We start from the raw sequence: 19,552 nt of genomic DNA, 5'->3' as shown, positions 1-19,552 counted from the left end.
TACTTGGCTGCATTCATGTTTTCATCATTTGCAACCAGTCGTCTTGTCCCTGCAGCTGAAACACTCCCCCATGCATGATGCTGCCACCACCATGTTACACTGTTGGGATTGTATTGGACAGGTGATGAGCAGTGCCTGGTTTTCTCCACACATACCGCTTAGAATTATCACCAAAAAGTTCTATCTTCGTCTCATCAGACCAGAGAATCTTATTTCTCATAGTCTGGGAGTCCTTCATGGGTTTTTAGCAAACTCTATGCGGGCTTTCCTATGTCTTGCACTGAGGAGAAGCTTCTGTCGGGCCACTCTTCCGTAAACCCCCAACTGGTGGAGGGCTGCAGTGATATTTGACTTTGTGGAACTTTTTCCCATCTCCCTACTGCATCTGTGGAGCTCAGCCACAGTGATTTTGGGGTTCTTTTTTACCTTTTTCACCAATGCTCTTCTCCCACGATTGCTCAGTTTGGCTGGACGGCCAGGCCTAGGAAGACTTCTGTTGGCCCAAACTTCTTCCATTTAAGGTTTATGAACGCCACTTTGCTCTTAGGAATCTAGAGTACTGCAGAAATTATTTTCTGTCTCTGAGCTCCTTGGTCAGTTCCTTTGACCTCATGATTACCATTTGGTTTGACATGCACTGTGAGCTGTGAGGTCTTATATAGACAGGTATGTGCCTTTACAAATCAAGTCCTATCTGGTTAATTAAACACAGCTGGACTCCAATGAAGGAGTAGAACCATCTCAAGGAGGATCACAAGGAAATGGATAGCATGTGACTTAAATATGAGTGTCTGAGCAAAGGGTCTGAATACTTATGACCATGTGATATTTCAGTTTTTCTTTTTTAATAAATTTGCAAAAATGTCTACATATCTGTTTTTTTTCAGTCAAGATGGGTTGCAGAGTGTACATTAATGAGAAAAAAATGAACTTTTTTTGAATTTACCAAATGGCTGAAATGAAACAAAGAGTGAAAAATTTAAAGGGGTCTGAATACTTTCCATACCCACTGTAGACCCCTGACAGAAGTCTCTAAAATAACCATTCCATGTATAGACTATTGTGTCCAAATAGTATACAGATAGGTACTTGCTTTTCACCGTGTTCTTCTTTATAGAACAGTGTTGTTGGTCTAGGGGTAATTCTGAGGGCTCTATAGGAGCATTCCTGGTACATATGCAACTATAGACTAAAAATGATATGTGACTAGATCTATGAGGAGACCAGCTTATATATTACAACTCTGCAGCGTTTCAGAGAAAAAACATACTTGACTGTAATGCAGGTCCAGTATATTGAACAGCGGCCACAAGTATTTTTTTCGTATTGCAAACAAAATAGTGTCTCTGTAAGGTTACATACTAGCAGTAGATTTTTTGAGATTCTACAGAACCATCATATGTTGGTAAAAAGAAAAATCACGAGTCTCTATGTTTTATATGCCAGGCATGAAACTCAGACTGTGCTCAAATTGCAGTACCTGGCCAGACCTGAGCTAAATATCTCATAGGCTGAGGGATGTCTGGAGGAACCCTACAGTAGGAGAGCCCCATGAATCAGCTTCTCATATCTCAGCTTCCTGCACCCCTAGGGAAATGAAGGAATCAGGGATATTGATGTTCATTGCAGTCATATCTACATTTTTAGGTTTTTTAAGCCAACATTATATACACAATACACATTAATAAGTTATATCTTTTGATGCCCGAGCAAGAAGGTTAGCATTAGGTTTAGAGTTGATAACTGTGGTGGACTGGAGTGACGCTCTGGAGATCCAGCCCACATTCTGAAATGGAAGCTAATGTACTATGGATATATTCATGTGTGTACAGATATATTCATTATTATTATATCACTCTCTGTATGTGGACAGTCCAATGGCGCATGCCACTATTTATTTCTTATGTTGGCCTTGTAAAAGGTCCTCACTTTTACACCCTCTTTAGGAATAAGTAATTGGAGAAAAAGCCCAAAAAGTGGTAAAACGTCTTCAATTGAGATATTTCACCAATCTATTATTTCTAAAAGAGCTTTTCACATCACATAGAACAATATCATATCGTCGAAAGGAGCTAGGATACGACATCACTTTTCCATCGGTCGAGGTCTAACTGTTTGGGCCCTGGCTGATCCTACAGTCTAGATCACGTGAAGTCATTATTTCCCTCTCCTCCTCTTTGGTCAGACCTCATCTGGAATATTGTGTCCAGTTTTGGGCACCACATTTTAAAAAAGACATCAACAAACTGGAGCAAGTTCAGAAAAGAGCGACCAGAATGGTGACCGGTCTGCAAACCCTGTCTTATGAGGAAAGGTTGCAGGATTTGGGAATGTTTAGTTTGCAAAAGAGAAGACTGAGAGGAGACTTAATAGCTGTCTACAAATATCTAAAGGGCTGTCACATTGTAGAAGGATCAACTTTATTCTCATTTGCACAAGGAAAGACTAGAAGCAATGGGATGAAACTGAATGGGAGGAGACACAGATTAGATATTAGAAAAACTTATTGACAGTTAGAGTGATCAATGAGTGGAACAGGCTGCCACGAGAAGTGGTGAGTTCTCCTTCAATGGAAGTCTTCAAACAGAGGCTGGACAGACATCTGACTGGGATGATTTAGCGAATCCTGCTTTGAGCAGGGGGTTGGACCAGATGGCCCAGGAGGTCCCTTCCAACTCTATGATTCTATGATTCTATGATTCTATGATCCTGAGAGTAAAGTTAATTTCACAGTTCAAATATGGCTGCGGATGCCACGGGTCGCCGTTTCCCAACTCAACGGTCCTATGGTAGGGTCACACGACCGTTTTCTCCACATCCGAGAAAAACGGTCCAGTTATTCTGATCGGAGTTTGATTAAAGTGGAATTAGTTTTTCTTGGTGGTGGAGAGACCAAAAAAAAAAAAAAAGTGTCTCTTCCGTCTCCATTCTGTCAGTCCGTGAAAATTGGGCCGTGCTTCGACGTCATCAAAATTTTTTTCACAGACCCATAGACTTGATTTTCAACTTTGATCTGACACTGGGATCAAAATCAGAAATATCTCAGATTTTTTCCATGGACCACTCAGTCCAAGAAAAAACAAATCATGCATCCACATAGCACCATAGAATATCATACGTAGGAGTGCTATCCGTAAAATCCACAGATAGCACTCGTACGAGAAAATCGGTGGTATGCACGAACCCTTATAGGCATGTATGATGTAGTCAATTTTTCAGAAGATCCGTGACCAGAGGACAGTCTGCGAAACACGAATGTGTGAATAAGGTTGTTGTGAGGGATCAGTTCTACAGCTTCTCCCCTTTTTTCTTTGCACAGTGCTGCTCCCGGTCACGTGGATGGGAAGGAAAGCACAGTCAGCCCAATGCACTGGAACAGGGCCACACTGCAGTTCTTTGCATTGAGGGTTCAGAGAAACTGTGAAAGGGAACCAACGTATCACTTTGGATCCTCCATCCTCTGAAACAATGGGAGACCGAAAGGTTGCACTCATAAAGTGATGTCATACCCTAGCTATATGCGATCACATATGGACAAAAACAGTGCACCCGCTTATGTATTTGTAGGGGTTCAGAGTTGAAGGCTAATGAAATTAATAACCTTCTAACACTTGGAAAGGAATACATAGGACATTGCAGGCACAGTGCTATGTGACGAGTGATGGGTTTGTGGATCTGCTCCTTGATACATGTATTTATGTTACCTCTTTGCATTCACGTTCTTGATTTTAGGTTTCTCACCTGGTTTTGCACTAGTCACCTGGCGTTGTAGTATAGAACCCACATGAATTATTTAAACTGGGCAGGAGCGTTCTCTGCACAATGCTTCCTGTGGATGATGATAGTTTCTTTTACAAACCTTGAAATTCCATCTTCATCACAATTAAGGGCTCAATAGACTGAAGTATCATTTGATTTTATGTGGATGCGCTCATATGGAGGATTGTGTGATCAAGGCACAAATTAACACTAATTATATCTGCAGATTTTTCCATGTCTTTGTTTTCCTGCGTCTTGTTAGGTGATGTTAATGCGATTAAGTACATAGCATAGCAGTAAATTGGTTACTTAAAGAAAACTGGCGATTCTCATCACCCGTCGCTTTTAAAAAATACTTGCATTTCCCATTAAATTACAATTCTGGAGCATCATTACTGTCATTCCGTTATTATTCCTCCTGGAAATGTTTCAATAAGTCCATAAACGAACCGGAACATATCTGTTCGGGTCCCGAATGGAGATGGCTCATGTTATTGGTAATATTTGGCTACATCTCCAGAGCACAGCATAGAAAAATACATACATGTTTAATATGAATTCCTACAGCTGAGTGATTACATGACCCTATGGCAAATTATATGATACACCCTACTTCAGCCATCAGGGCATTACTGGTGTATGGGGCCGGGTGAGCAGGGGGGAGCCCGGACTGGATGAGACATGCTGCTCAGGGAGCACAGCCGAGCCACTGTATAAACTAACTTTCAGACTGTGTGGCACACTGGGGCCCAGGTTAATTACTTTATTATCCCCAAGGCCCTAGTCACTCACAGCCGCTGCTACTTACATTGTATGACTGCAGCAGAGGGTGCGACCGCATCTTACATCAGTGACGTTAGATGCTACTGGCCCGCCCTCTATTCCTAAGCTGCCGGCACTTCGGGCCCTTACGGCACATTATATGCAGGAATTGAGAGCCTGAAAGTGATGAGGCGCACCTGCCCGCCCATCCGACCTCCCGTTTCCCCATCCAACCTCTTTATTTTCCAAACCACTACTCATCTTGTGCCCTCCTCCCTGCTTGTGCAGTATGAAGTTGGAGGCCATCTCTTTCTGCTGCAAACTACTAAGCTCAACCCTACTGCCTGCTGCCTGCCTGAAATAAGGCACAGTTGCCTGTCCTAAAGGGAATATTCTAGTACCCTAATACTTATCTCCTATACACAATATATGGGACAATTATTAGGGCCAGTTCTTATGGCAGATCTTCAAGCAGAGGATTGGCATAGATAGCCATGCAGACATTCTACTGAATATCCATGGAGGCCGCTTCCTTCATGCCTCCCATTCATCTCTAGCAGCGATGAGGATTGCAAAACGGCGTGTTTTAGCCACAGCTAAGTGGCGTTTCTCTAAGAGTGGGTGGTGGGATTGTGCAAGGTTTGAGGGGTGGAGGCCTAGCTAGGGGGCCCTAAAATTTTGCCTGTATGGGGCCCTGAAATTTCTAGTGGCAACCCTGACTTCCACCATCAGAGAAGAGAGCACTTATATACATGCATTAGATCCAGCACATGTATGAGGAAACAGACAAATAGGCTAGAACCAGGGATGATAACAGTCCAGAAATACCTGACAGTCTGTATAAATAGGGCACTTTTTTCCCTCCATAAAAAAATTAGTCGCACCAAGATTTTTTTGGAAACTGAAGAAACTCATACAGATTGTTATGACTGTAATTATCATCCTTTTACAGTTTTCAGTGAATTGCAGCGGATGTCTTCATCTTAGAATTATGGGCTTTAGATATGGATCACTTAAAATATTAATGATTTATTATAGTTTTCTAATGTGTCCCTAAAAATATTGTCTGTCCTTGATTTTTTTGAGAAGCTTGTCCAGAAAAAAAATCAATTTGGCTATCCTGCCTAGAACACAGTTGATTTGAAGACAACCAGTGACTGACAAGTCATCCCCCAACAGTACTGGGGTTGATTATAAAGTTTCACCGAGCGATGTGCTGAGAACAGTGATTTATTTTCCGGCATAAACAATCCAATCAATCAATGAGTAGGCAGCACTTTGCTCATTTAATATAATGCACCCCATAGTATAATGCACCTCATTGTCCTCCCCATAGTATAATGGGCCCCATAGTCCTTCATATACTATAATGCATTATCCATAATCCTTGATACAAAATAATGCACTCCTCATAGTCCTCTATAAAGTATAATGCACCCCATAGTCCTCTATAGAGTATAATGTAGCCCTCATATAGAACATATAGTATAATGCAAACACCATAGTCCTTGATAGAGGACAGTGGGTACGGGAAATATTCAGACCCCCTTTAAATTTTTCACTCTATGTTTCATTGCAGCCATTTGGTAAATTCCAAAAAGTTCATTTGTTTTCTCATTTGTACAATCTACACCCCATCTTGACTGAAGAAAAACAGAAATGTAAAAATTTTCGCAAATGTATTATAAAAGAAAAACTGAAATATCACATGGTCATAAGTATTCAGACCCTTTGCTCAGACACTCATATTTAAGTCACATGCTGTCCATTTCCTTGTGATCCTCCTTGAGATGGTTCTACTCCTTCATTGGAGTCCAGCTGTGTTTAATTAAACTTATAGGACATGATTTGTAAAGGCACACACCTGTCTATATAAGGCCTCACAGTGCATGTTAGACCAAATGAAAATCATGAGGTCAAAGGAACTGACCAAGGAGCTCAGAGACAGAATTGTGGCAAGGCATTGGTATAATGCAGTTCCACATAGTATAATGCAGCCCCCCATATGGTATCATGCAGCACTCCATATAGTATAATGCAGACCCCTAGTCATCCAATAATATGGCTACCATGTACTCACTGATTTTAAAATAAATACACATACATACCCACCTCTCTCCATCCCCCCTCTGCTCTGATTTCTACAGCTTGTCACTTCAACAGCTCCACTGCCCAGTGGTGCGATGAAGTGATGTCATCGCGCCCACTGGCTTAGACGTCAGATGCAGAGGGGCAATGAAGGGAGAGGAAGCATTACCTGACGCTCCCTCATCATTGCTTTCAGCTGTATCAGCATCTATGATGCTGATACTGTTAAATGTTCAAAGCCGAGCTTTGGTGGGTGGAACCAGCGCTGGCATTGGGCCCCATAGCGGCCGTGTTGTCTACGATATTAACAGCATCATCAGGCCCCATACGCCAGTCAGGGCAGTAATGCCCTGATGCTGGCACTGTATAAACCTGATGCTGCGCATCCAGTGCGCCGCGGTCTGCAGCGCTCTCTTGTTAATTGTTAATCAGCTCAGGTAGTGACAGTCAACGATAACGAGCGTCGGCTTCCCAGACTGTATTGTTTGTAGCCGTCATGGCAACTCCGAGGCTGATCTGTAGTAAATTAATAAGATGTAACCAATACACAGACATCCCAGCTTCCTGCATTCGCAGATACCGGTGACCCCCAGCAAAACAATTCAGGAAGCTTCTCCGCTGAAGTATCATTTTCAAAACCAATCAACAACAAAAATAATAGTAATGCAAAAAGTGTAAGCGTGCTGTCCTATGAAATGTGAATTCCCATTATGTTGTAAAATTGCTTAGATGGCAACCACCTAAGAGTCGGAACACGTGAAGCGACTTTCTTGGCATTCAAACTTACTATGAATGGTGAATGAACATACTTGGATAAGGTGTTATCTGAGCATGCGAGCATGCTTGGGTCCTACATGAGTGTCTTTGGCATGCTCAAACAATATGTTCGATTCCGGCGGCTGCATGTCTTGCAACAGCTCCAACCCATGCAGGGATTACCTGTTTATTAGGCAATCCATGCATGTGTTGCGGCTGTTGAACAGACATGCAGCCACGGGGACTCAAACATATTATTCGAGCACACCGAACACACTCGGTTAGCACCCAAGCATGCTAAGATAACACCTCATTCCAGCACGTTCGCTCATCACTAACAATTACCTTTCCTCCCCATACAAAGCAATAAAAGTGCTAAAAAGTATTGATTTCCATTAATGTCTAGTAGTGGCCGTACCACGTGGGTGCAAAATGTCCGACCTAGTGTAGAAGGTGAGGGATTACAGTCATGTGGGGTTGTCCTTTGCTGGACCATTGAGCGAACAATGATTTGGTAAGAGACTGGGCTCAGCGATGGATCCTCTGTACTTTACTACGTCAGTCTGACCCTTTTAATCGAGCACGCCATGTATTCCAGCTTTGCAATGAACATATTTCTCATTAGTGCCAAAAGCCACATTTCTGCAAAATATTGCTATAAATTGAATTAAATGGTGCATTTAGTACAAATTGCTGGACTTGATACATTGTGGCCAGGCTTCATAGTTAGATAATTTTACAATATACCGTACTGCAATATTCCAGAATTGCTGTGTATTGTGGTAGCGATTAAGTGATCTCAGGTTCAAGTATTCGAGAAAAAGTAATTAGGAAAAGTAAAACAAAATTATTATTTTTTTTATCTAAAAATTGATATCACCTCACTTTTAGGTCACCTTCCCATAATGAGCTTTTGTTGAGTTTTTGATGTTGCAGAATTTCTGCATCATTTCTGCACACATTAATTCAAATTGGCTACTTGCATTTTTTTTAAAAATATGCAGCATAAAAAAAAAAGTTCATCGTGGGAATGTAGCCTTACTGGAACTTGAACTTTGATTATATAGCCATGTGTTTGTCATAAACTTTGCCTACATGCTTATATGCATTTTTCTTCTCCATGAGCTTTATACAGTGGGGAAAAAAGTATTTAGTCAGCCACCAATAGTGCAAGTTCTCCAATCTAAAAAGATGAGAGAGGCCTGTAATTGACATCATAGCTAGACCACAGCTATGAGAGTCAAAATGAGAAAACAAATCCAGAAAATCACCTTGTCTGATTTGGCAACATTTATTGTGCAAATTATGGTGGAAAATAAGTATTTGGTCATTAACAAAAGTTCATCTCAATATTTAGTTATATATCCTTTGTTGGCAATGATAGAGGTCAAAAGTTTTCTGTAAGTCTTCACAAGGTTGGCACACACTGTTGGTGATATGTTGGCCCTTTCCTCCACGCAGATCTCCTCTAGAGCAGTGATGTTTTGGGCCTGTCGCTGGGCAACACGGACTTTCAAATCCCTCCAAAGGTTTTCTATGGGGTTGAGATCTGGAGACTGGCTACTCCAGGACCTTCATATGCGTCTTATGAAGCCACTCCTTCGTTGCCCTGGCGGTGTGCTTTGGATCATTATTATGCTGAAAGATCCATCCATGTTTCATCTTCAATGCCCTTGCTGATGAAAGGAGGTTTGCACTCAAAATCTCACGATACATGGCCCCATTCATTCTTTCATGTACACGGATCAGTTGTCCTGGTCCCTTTGCAGAGAAACAGCCCCAAAGCATGATGTTGCCACCCCCATGCTTCCCATTAGGTGTGGTGTTCTTTGGATGCAACTCAGCATTCTCTCTCCTCCAAACACAACGAGTTTTGTATCTACCAAACAGTTCTACTTTGGTTTCATCAGACCATAGAACATTCTCCCAATACTCTTCTGGATAATCCAAATGCTCTCTAACAAACTTCAGAATGGCCCGGATATGTACTTGCTTATACAGGGGGACACGTCTGGCACGGCAGGATCTGAGTCCCTGGTGCCGTAAAGTGTTACTGATGGTAGCCTTTGTTACGGTGGTCCCAGCACTATGCAGGTCATTCACTAGGTCCCCCTGTGTGGTTCTCGGATTTTTGCTCACCGTTCTTGTGATCATTTTGACCCCACGGGGGTGAGATCTTGCGTGGAGCCCCAGATCGAGGGAGATTATCAATGGTCTTATATGTCTTCCATTTTCTTATTATTGCTCCCACAGTTGATGTAACTAGACCAAGCTGCTTGCCTTTTGCAGATTCAGTCTTCCCAGCATGATGAAGGGCTACAATTTTGTCTCTTATGTCCTTCGACAGCTCTTTGGCCTTCACCATAGTGGAGCTTGGAGTCAGACTGTTTGAGGTTGTGGACAGGTGTCTTTTATACTGATAACAAGTTTAAAGAAATGCCATTACTACAGGTAATGAGTGGGGGACAGAGGAGCCTCTTAAAGGAGAAATTAAATGTCTGTGAGAGCCAGAATCTTGCATGGTTTTAGGTGACCAAATACTTATTTTCCACCATAATTTGAAAAATAAATCTTGCCAAATCAGACAAGGTGATTTTCTGGATTTGTTTTCTCATTTTGACTCTCATAGTTGTGGTCTACCTATGATGTCAATTACAGGCCTCTCATCTTTTTAAAGGGAATCTGTCACCCTTTTTTTGGACTATGAGCGGCCGGCATCGACATCAGGGGCTTATCTACAGCATTCTGTAATGCTGTAGATAAGCCTCCGATGTATCCTGAAAGATAAGAAAAAAGAGTTAGATTATACTCACCGGGGGGGGGGGGGGGACGGTCTGGTCCAATGGGTGTCGACGTCCGGTCCGGCGCCTCCCATCTTCATACAATGCCATCCTCTTCTTCCCTTCCTGTCGTGGCTCCAGCGCAGGCACACTGCTCTGCCCTGTTGAAGACCTCTCTTCTTACACTTGCACTTTGATTATATAGCCATGTATTTGTGATCAACTTTGCCTACATACTTATTTGCGTTTTTCTTGTCTATGACCTTCTTATGAGCCTTCTTGCCCTTGCACTTTGTTCATTATGCTTTGGATATGTTTGCATATATAAAAATCCAACATCACTAAGTGGATTGATAATACATTGCTTGTGTCCTCCCCCTGTTTTTTGGAGGTGTACTGCCTTGTCTCTTTTAATCGGTTCTTATTTTTTATATATCAATTAATAAAAATTATTTTTTAAGTGTTCTCAGATGGAATCTCTTTATATCTGACAGCTCATGTATTTGCTGTTACAGGTACAGGTTGTGTATTAACGTATTTGGCATCAGTGCATACAGACTGTCTAAATCAAAACAATAACTTCATATACTGTATATCCCATAAGGTAAAAGCCAAAAGGTTAAAAAAAAAGTCTTGGCAGAATTTGGTTTTTTTTTACTTTGCCTTTCAAAATGCAAAATGAGAAAAAAAGAGCAGAAACTCCTATGGATATGTAAATGGTAGTGATAAAACTACAGCTTGTACCGCAAAAACAAAAACAAAACAAGCACTGATATAACTATCAAAAAATAAGAAAGTGATACCTTTTGGAAGGAGATGGAGGAAAAATTGAAAGCAAAAAGGAAGACTCAGCCAAGTGCCCTGCGTATATGCCGATATATTTTGCAAAATAATGAAGCAAAATACGGTAATGAGAAAAAAATACTAATATTATGCATTCATTCTCGTCTACTGTAGAAGCATTGCTTCCAATGGGAGAAACGGTATTTCACTTAGTTACTGTATGGTGACACTCAGAGTACAATTGGAACCAAAGTGTCTCAATGTGTCTACTTACAGATTTCATGCATGCAGCTTTATCTTGTTCATAAAAAGAGAAGCGAAGCCAGCGTTGCCAAGGTCAGAACGCATAACATAAAGTGCATTTGCACATAACATCTAACTGTATTCAAAATGAGATATTTAGCAAAAAAATTGATCAATTCAATTGAGCCACCCCGCCGCGCCAAGGCAATCTCATGTGGGGGGTCCTACTCTACGTTTTTAATAAATACTGTGCCATTACGGCCTCCTAGATACATTAAAAGCAAGACCACTTTAAATGCAATCCGTACCTGAGCATTTCTGTATCGCTCCCATGATGCCAGAAAAGGCAAGTGCGGATGAAGGCCAACCAGGTCTGAATGCAGACGTGTCAGGTTTAGCCTCCACACATTGCCTGACCAGCAAGCATAGATGAAGGGCAATGCAGGTTCAGATACAGGTGCACAATTAAATAAAGCTTGGGGCAGGGTGGGGCTGCTGTGTATGTGTGCACAGCAGCCTAGATCCATCACAGTGAACACAGAAAAAATGGCGAACACAACCCAGCGCGCCTTTTCTGGCATCATGGGAGCGATCCAGTAATGCTCAGGTACGGATTGCATTTAAAGTGGTCTTGCTTTTAATGTATCTAGGAGGCCGTAATGGCACAGTGTTTATTAAAAACGTAGAGTAGGACCCCCCGCATGAGATTGCCTTGGCGCGGCGGGGTGGCTCAATTGAATTGATCAATTTTTTTGCTAAATATCTCATTTTGAATACAGTTAGATGTTATGTGCAAATGCACTTTATGTTATGCGTTCTGACCTTGGCAACGCTGGCTTCTCTTTTCTTTTTTTGTACATTGGTATGTGGCTGACCACCACTGTTGCCGTGCGCGCTGGGTTGTGTTCGCCATTTTTTCTGTGTTCACTGTGATGGATCTAGGCTGCTGTGCACACATACACAGCAGCCCCACCCTGCCCCAAGCTTTATATAATTGTGCACCTGTATCTGAACCTGCATTGCCCTTCATCTATGCTTGCTGGTCAGGCAATGTGTGGAGGCTAAAACCTGACACGTCGCTATTCAGACCTGGTTGGCCTTCATCCGCACTTGCCTTTTCTGGCATCATGGGAGCGATCCAGAAATGCTCAGGTAAGGATTGCATTTAAAGTGGTCTTGCTTTTAATGTATCTAGGAGGCCGTAATGGCACAGTGTTTATTAAAAATGTAGAGTAGGACCCCCCACATGAGATTGCCTTGGCGCGGCGGGGTGGCTCAATTGAATTGATCAATTTTTTTTTTTGCTAAATATCTCATTTTGAATACAGTTAGATGTTATGTGCAAATGCACTTTATGTTATGCGTTCTGACCTTGGCAACGCTGGCTTCTCTTTTCTTATCTTGTTCATAGTGCCTTCCTGACATTGTGCACACATACAGATCTGCAGTCTTATGAATGGAAGACATTGATTACTTGGAGTTACTATTCTAGCTGTAGAATAGCAGTGGCTAAGGCTGGGTTTACATGTGATGTTTGTAGGAACACAGGAACAAAAATAGTGCTGAAATGGAGTTTGACAAACCCCATAAACTTTAATAGTGTCCGTCACCATTTTACAGGATAATATATGCCTCATTCTGCGTGATTTTGTCTTCATATTTTGGTGTATTGTGTGTTGGGAGGGAGTCTCCAGTGAAGGTGTGACTAGAGCAGCCTCCTTTTCTCCGATAATATTTATAGATGATGTTATATTGCCTCTATCAGCAGGTTACACAACCCAACCAGAGCAGCGTCTGCCGGCATCGATGTCCATGAATAGCTGACAATCAGAGCATCTGTCATCAATAAGTGTGGCAGTGCAGTGTGACATCTCATGATAGAGCTTATCTGGATCTCTCAGGCTGGACATTGTTATAGTAAATCAGATTCTGTCCAGGTACATTACAATCAAAGTGAAGACGGGATGTGGTCCTGTCAAAATGTGGTGGTAAAGGGCAGTGTCATCGTTAAGGAGAATAAACATATATGCACCTTTCAGATAACTAATGTGAGATTTGAGAGGTATTCTAGTTGAAATATATTCACGCCCGCAAAAATGCAATGATGAATTGAAACATTGGAGTTTCTGCTTAGTTTCCACTCCAAAAGCTCAGCAAAAATACCTCACGACTAGAACACAAAAACCATAAAGGGGTGACCTAATTTCATAAGGCACTTCCAAAATACCATTAAACCTATAAATTACAAGAAGTATATGCCAAATAAATTTAAAATTCAATCTTTATTAACATTATTGACAAACAATTGGTAAAAATTAATTCTATTAATTTAGTGGGTAGACACACAAATGGACCTGAAAACACAGGATCAGTAATACCCAATTAATGAGCTAATGATCAAAGTAAATAAAAAAAGAGAAAAAACATAAAAAAAAATACTAATACAAAAAAGTACTATCTGGTACAATTGGTGCTTATATGGTTCAATGGATATGAAACCAGTTATTTTCCAATCAGTGTGTGAATAATGGATTAATCCTAACGTTCAAACTGAACTAGAAAGCATCTATAAAATGTCAGGACATTATATCCATAATATATGAGCATTAATGCTAAATTACACTATAGATACTTAAATGAACCATAAGGAAGATAAATTTATTTTCTCATGAAAGCTATAATTTTTGTTATACAGAACTTATAACAGCGTAGAAAATAGAATAATGTATGTATATATACCACTCCTCAAATAAGTTACAGAAAAAATAACAGATAAACAAATTAATAAAATGCAATAGTGCTCAAAATGTCTTAGTGTATTCCTGACACAAACAATATACAGTGGGGAAAAAAAGTATTTAGTCAGTCAGCAATAGTGCAAGTTCCACCACTTAAAAAGATGAGAGGCGTCTGTAATTTACATCATAGGTAGACCTCAACTATGGGAGACAAACTGAGAAAAAAAAATCCAGAAAATCACATTGTCTGTTTTTTTTCATTTTATTTGCATATTATGGTGGAAAATAAGTATTTGGTCAGAAACAAGCAATCAAGATTTCTGGCTCTCACAGACCTGTAACTTCTTCTTTAAGAGTCTCCTCTTTCCTCCACTCATTACCTGTATTAATGACACCTGTTTAAACTTGTTATCAGTATAAAAAGACACCTGTGCACACCCTCAAACAGTCTGACTCCAAACTCCACTATGGTGAAGACCAAAGAGCTGTCAAAGGACACCAGAAACAAAATTGTAGCCCTGCACCAGGCTGGGAAGACTGAATCTGCAATAGCCAACCAGCTTGGAGTGAAGAAATCAACTGTGGGAGCAATAATTAGAAAATGGAAGACATACAAGACCACTGATAATCTCCCTCGATCTGGTGCTCCACGCAAAATCCCACCCCATGGGGTCAGAATGATCACAAGAACGGTGATCAAAAATCCCAGAACCACGCGGGGGGACCAAGTGAATGAACTGCAGAAAGCTGGGACCAATGTAACAAGGCCTACCATAAGTAACACACTACGCCACCATGGACTCAGATCCTGCAGTGCCAGACGTGTCCCACTGCTTAAGCCTGTACATGTCCGGGCCCGTCTGAAGTTTGCTAGAGAGCATTTGGATGATCCAGAGGAGTTTTGGGAGAATGTCCTATGGTCTGATGAAACCAAACTGGAACTGTTTGGTAGAAACACAACTTGTCATGTTTGGAGGAAAAAGAATACTGAGTTGCATCCATCAAACACCATACCTACTGTAAAGCATGGTGGTGGAAACATCATGCTTTGGGGCTGTTTCTCTGCAAAGGGGCCAGGACGACTGATCCGGGTACATGAAAGAATGAATGGGGCCATGTATCGTGAGATTTTGAGTGCAAACCTCCTTCCATCAGCAAGGGCATTGAAGATGAAACGTGGCTGGGTCTTTCAACATGACAATGATCCAAAGCACACCGCCAGGGCAACGAAGGAGTGGCTTCGTAAGAAGCATTTCAAGGTCCTGGAGTGGCCTAGCCAGTCTCCAGATCTCAACCCTATAGAAAACCTTTGGAGGGAGTTGAAAGTCCGTGTTGCCAAGCGAAAAGCCAAAAACATCACTGCTCTAGAGGAGATCTGCATGGAGGAATGGGCCAACATACCAACAATAGTGTGTGGCAACCTTGTGAAGACTTACAGAAAACGTTTGACCTCTGTCATTGCCAACAAAGGATATATCACGAAGTATTGAGATGAAATTTTGTTTCTGACCAAATACTTATTTTCCACCATAATATGCAAATAAAATGAAAAAAAAAACAGACAATGTGATTTTCTGGATTTTTTTTTCTCAGTTTGTCTCCCATAGTTGAGGTCTACCTATGATGTAAATTACAGACGCCTCTCATCTTTTTAAGTGGTGGAACTTGCACTATTGCTGACTGACTAAATACTTTTTTTCCCCACTGTATATATATATATATATATATATATATATATCTGCTTAAAAGATAATGCTATGATAAAACCATAGTATATAATCATAAATGTGCAAGTATGCTACTCAAGTACTATAAATAGTGAAACAGCATTGTACAGAAGGGAGGAGGAGGATAAATTGTATTCTAATTAGAAAGGGTATACATGACCTGGTTGCAGGAGGTCTCGCTGGACTCACGTTTCGCGTTAACTTCTTCTTACAGGGGGTAGGTCCTACATATATAGATTTTGTTTGTGTCAGGAATACACAGACATTTTGGCTGAGTGCAGACGGAGTTTTGAGCCCTGCGGATTTTTCCGTGCAGAATGGAAGAAAACCGCAGGTCAAATGACCTGCATTTTTCCTGCGGATTTCTTCCATTTTTCACGCGGTTTTCATGCGGATTTTGTGCGGTTTTCCATTGCGGTCTTCCCCCTGCGGATTTGGTAACAGGGGAGATAGAAAACCGCACAAAAGAAGCAACATGCTGCGGATTTTGTACCGCAGGAAAACCGCGCGGAAAAATCCGCAGCGTCTGCACAGCGTTTTTTTTTTTTCATTCATTTTAAAGGTACTGTACATCACAATGCGGATATGCAACGTTTCTGCGCGGTAAAATCCGCTGCGGAAACGCTGCAAATCTGCATCGTGTGCACATGGCCTTTGAGCGCTATTGATGGGCCCCATTTTTAATTAACCCAGGCATGGTATGTGAAAAGAGCTCCATGGGGTAATCTGAAGTGTGTGCTGCCACATCCTTCATTTTTGGTGTGGGTGAAGGACACAAGGAAAGGGGTTGCTCCTGACCAGAAGCCTGCACTGACGACTCAGTGCTTGCATTTTTTGAAACTTCAGAAGTGGAGGCAATAGAGCTTCCTCATGTTTTGGAAAATGGACCCAAAATACCAGCAGATATATGGTACTGTATCAGAAGCATACAGCTCTATACAGTCTAGGGATAACAGTAAATCTCCGTATATATTTCATGAGTCATACACAGACGCTGACTGGCCCAGTATGGATTACACAAGAATATGAAAAGCTGTAAATGGGTAATGTAATACAAGTGTACAGCTGTATACAGTGTTGGGGTAATCCTAAATCTCCAAATATATTTCTGGAGTAACAGACAGACGTTCACAGGCTCATTATAGATTACACCAGAATCTAAATAGCATAAAAGGTTACTGTAGCAGAAGCGTACAGCTGTATACAGTGTTGGCCAAATTTGAAATCTCGGTATATATTTCCGGAGTCACCCTCAGACACTCACTCAGTCTGGGATTGACCATAAGAAAAAATGTTGTAAAAAAGGTACTGGATAACAAGATAGCAAGTATATATATTATAAGGTACAATTGAAATCTCCATATACATAGTCCCGTAGTCACTCTAAGACGCCAACTCAGTATGGATTTGACCGTAATACTAAATGTCGAACAAAGGTACTGTATAACAAGATACAAGCTGTATCGAGTATAGGGTAAAAATTGGTATCTCCGATTCACCGTATTTAATATGAAGGCATAAACCACACATGCTCACTCACAATGGATGATACCGTAATAAAAAATTTTGAACAAAGGTCAGTGTATCAGCACATACCAGGTGTATCCAGTCTAGGGGTAATTGTAAATTTTCGTCTATACTTCCGGAGTCAGACACAGACAACTCACAGGCTCACCATGTATTACACCAGAATTTAAAAAGTAGAAAAAGGGAAAGGTATTCGAAGTGTACAACAGTATACAGTGTTGTGGTACTTTTAAATATTCGTTTATATTTCAATCTCAGTAAGCCAGTCCAGACTCTCCGCTACTGGAAACTACATGGATACAAGTACAGACGGAAAGTCGAGTGTTAGCAGAAATTTGGGAATTACTCATCCTGGGAAAACCTCCCGGTAGATGTTGCAGAGGCGATGCAGACCCTCAATTACTGTGTCTGTGGAGACAGCGAAAACGGTTCTTTGTGAAGAAAGGATTGCTTTGTCGCAGTAGCGTGGATCACATCACCGTTACTCATCTCCATCAAATTGTGATCACAGGGAGAGATGTAGACATGGTCCTCACTGCCTATCATGATGTGTCATTTGGAGTGCAAAAGTCAGAAGCCACAGGCCGTAGGCGATTCTATTGGATTAGCATGAGAGGAGACATTGAAAAATGGTGGCAGGAATGTCACACGTCTGTGACTATCACAACGGTGAAAGGTGATCATAAAGCACCACTGCATCTGCTTGTAAGTTGACGTCCATTACAAATGGTAGCCATTGATCATCTGAAGGTAGAGGCCAGCAGGACAGGCCATAGCTACATCTTAACAATCATCGATCAATACACCAAATTTCTAGTGGCCATCCCTGTGAAGGATTTAACTGCCCAGACTACACAGCGGTGGAGCAGGGAGAGATAAGTATTGCAACTTGCAAGTGCTGTGGCCATGACCAAGCGGGGGGGGGCACACTAGTGGTCGACGGTACTGGCACAGGGCCCCTCATAGTACGCTGGTGTATCTGATGGCGAGTGGGCCCCCCACAGTCAGAGACACTGTATTGTACTATGAGGGGCCCTGTGCCAGTGCCGTCGGCCATCAGTGGGCCCATCCACCTGTTCAGAGCAACGGCACTTGCCCGGGTGCGCCAGGTGTTGACCCCAGCCCTTGGGGGGGGTGGGCAGCCCAGTTAGGGAGGTTTAAAAAATGGCATATGTTGATGTGTAGGCTGGACATTCAGCTGCTGCAAATGGCGGAATTGGGCAAGTCCGAGGAAGAGGAGGACAAAAGCGAGGCAGTTTTCTGGCAACCTACAGTGCCTACAAGTAGTATTCAACCCCCTACAGATTTAGCAGGTTTGATAAGATGCAAATAAGTTAGAGCCTTCAAACTTCACACAAGAGCAGGATTTATTAACAGATGCATAAATCTTACAAACCAAAAAGTTATGTTGCTCAGTTAAATTTTAATAAATTTTAAACATACAAGTGTGGGTCAATTATTATTCAACCCCTAGGTTTAATATTTTGTGGAATAACCCTTGTTTGCAATTACAGCTAATAATCGTCTTTTATAAGACCTGATCAGGCCGGCACAGGTCTCTGGAGTTATCTTGGCCCACTCCTCCATGCAGATCTTCTCCAAGTTATCTAGGTTCTTTGGGTGTCTCATGTGGACTTTAATCTTGAACTCCTTCCACAAGTTTTCAATTGGGTTAAGGTCAGGAAACTGACTAGGCCACTCCAACACCTTGATTTTTTGCCTCTTGAACCAGGCCTTGGTTTTCTTGGCTGTGTGCTTTGGGTCGTTGTCTTGTTGGAAGATGAAATGACGACCCATCTTAAGATCCTTGATGGAGGAGCGGAGGTTCTTGGCCAAAATCTCCAGATAGGCCGTGCTATCCATCTTCCCATGGATGCGGACCAGATGGCCAGGCCCCTTGGCTGAGAAACAGCCCCACAGCATGATGCTGCCACCACCATGCTTGACTGTAGGGATGGTATTCTTGGGGTCGTATGCAGTGCCATCCAGTCTCCAAACGTCACGTGTGTGGTTGGCACCAAAGATCTCGATCTTGGTCTCATCAGACCAGAGAACCTTGAACCAGTCTGTCTCAGAGTCCTCCAAGTGATCATGAGCAAACTGTAGACGAGCCTTGACATGACGCTTTGAAAGTAAAAGGTACCTTACGGGCTCGTCTGGAACGGAGACCATTGCGGTGGAGTACGTTACTTATGGTATTGACTGAAACCAATGTGCCCACTGCCATGAGATCTTCCCGGAGCTCCTTCCTTGTTGTCCTTGGGTTAGCCTTGACTCTTCGGACAAGCCTGGCCTCTGCACGGGAGGAAACTTTCAAAGGCTGTCCAGACCGTGGAAGGCTAACAGTAGTTCCATAAGCCTTCCACTTCCGGATGATGCTCCCAACAGT

At 41.9% G+C, this 19,552-nt stretch overlaps 1 protein-coding gene across 1 annotated transcript in view; it reads left to right on the top strand.

The window, feature by feature from the left end:
- The first annotated feature begins 12,208 nt into the window (after positions 1–12,208).
- The window catches only part of LOC141074200 (espin-like), a 227,786-nt gene continuing 220,442 nt past the window's right edge, over positions 12,209–19,552 (top strand). The window contains exon 1 of the mRNA XM_073561754.1: positions 12,209–12,323. Within this exon, the coding sequence (XP_073417855.1) occupies positions 12,316–12,323 (8 nt within the window). The 5' untranslated portion in view covers positions 12,209–12,315. The remainder of the gene's footprint in view (positions 12,324–19,552) is intronic.

Source organism: Dendrobates tinctorius, unplaced genomic scaffold (assembly GCF_039654945.1).
Source record: "Dendrobates tinctorius isolate UK_male_01 unplaced genomic scaffold, ASM3965494v1 ptg000326l, whole genome shotgun sequence".
NCBI lineage: Eukaryota > Metazoa > Chordata > Amphibia > Anura > Dendrobatidae > Dendrobates > Dendrobates tinctorius.
The sequence above is the reverse complement of the archived record's forward strand: the minus strand, read 5'-3'. Positions and strand labels throughout refer to the sequence as shown.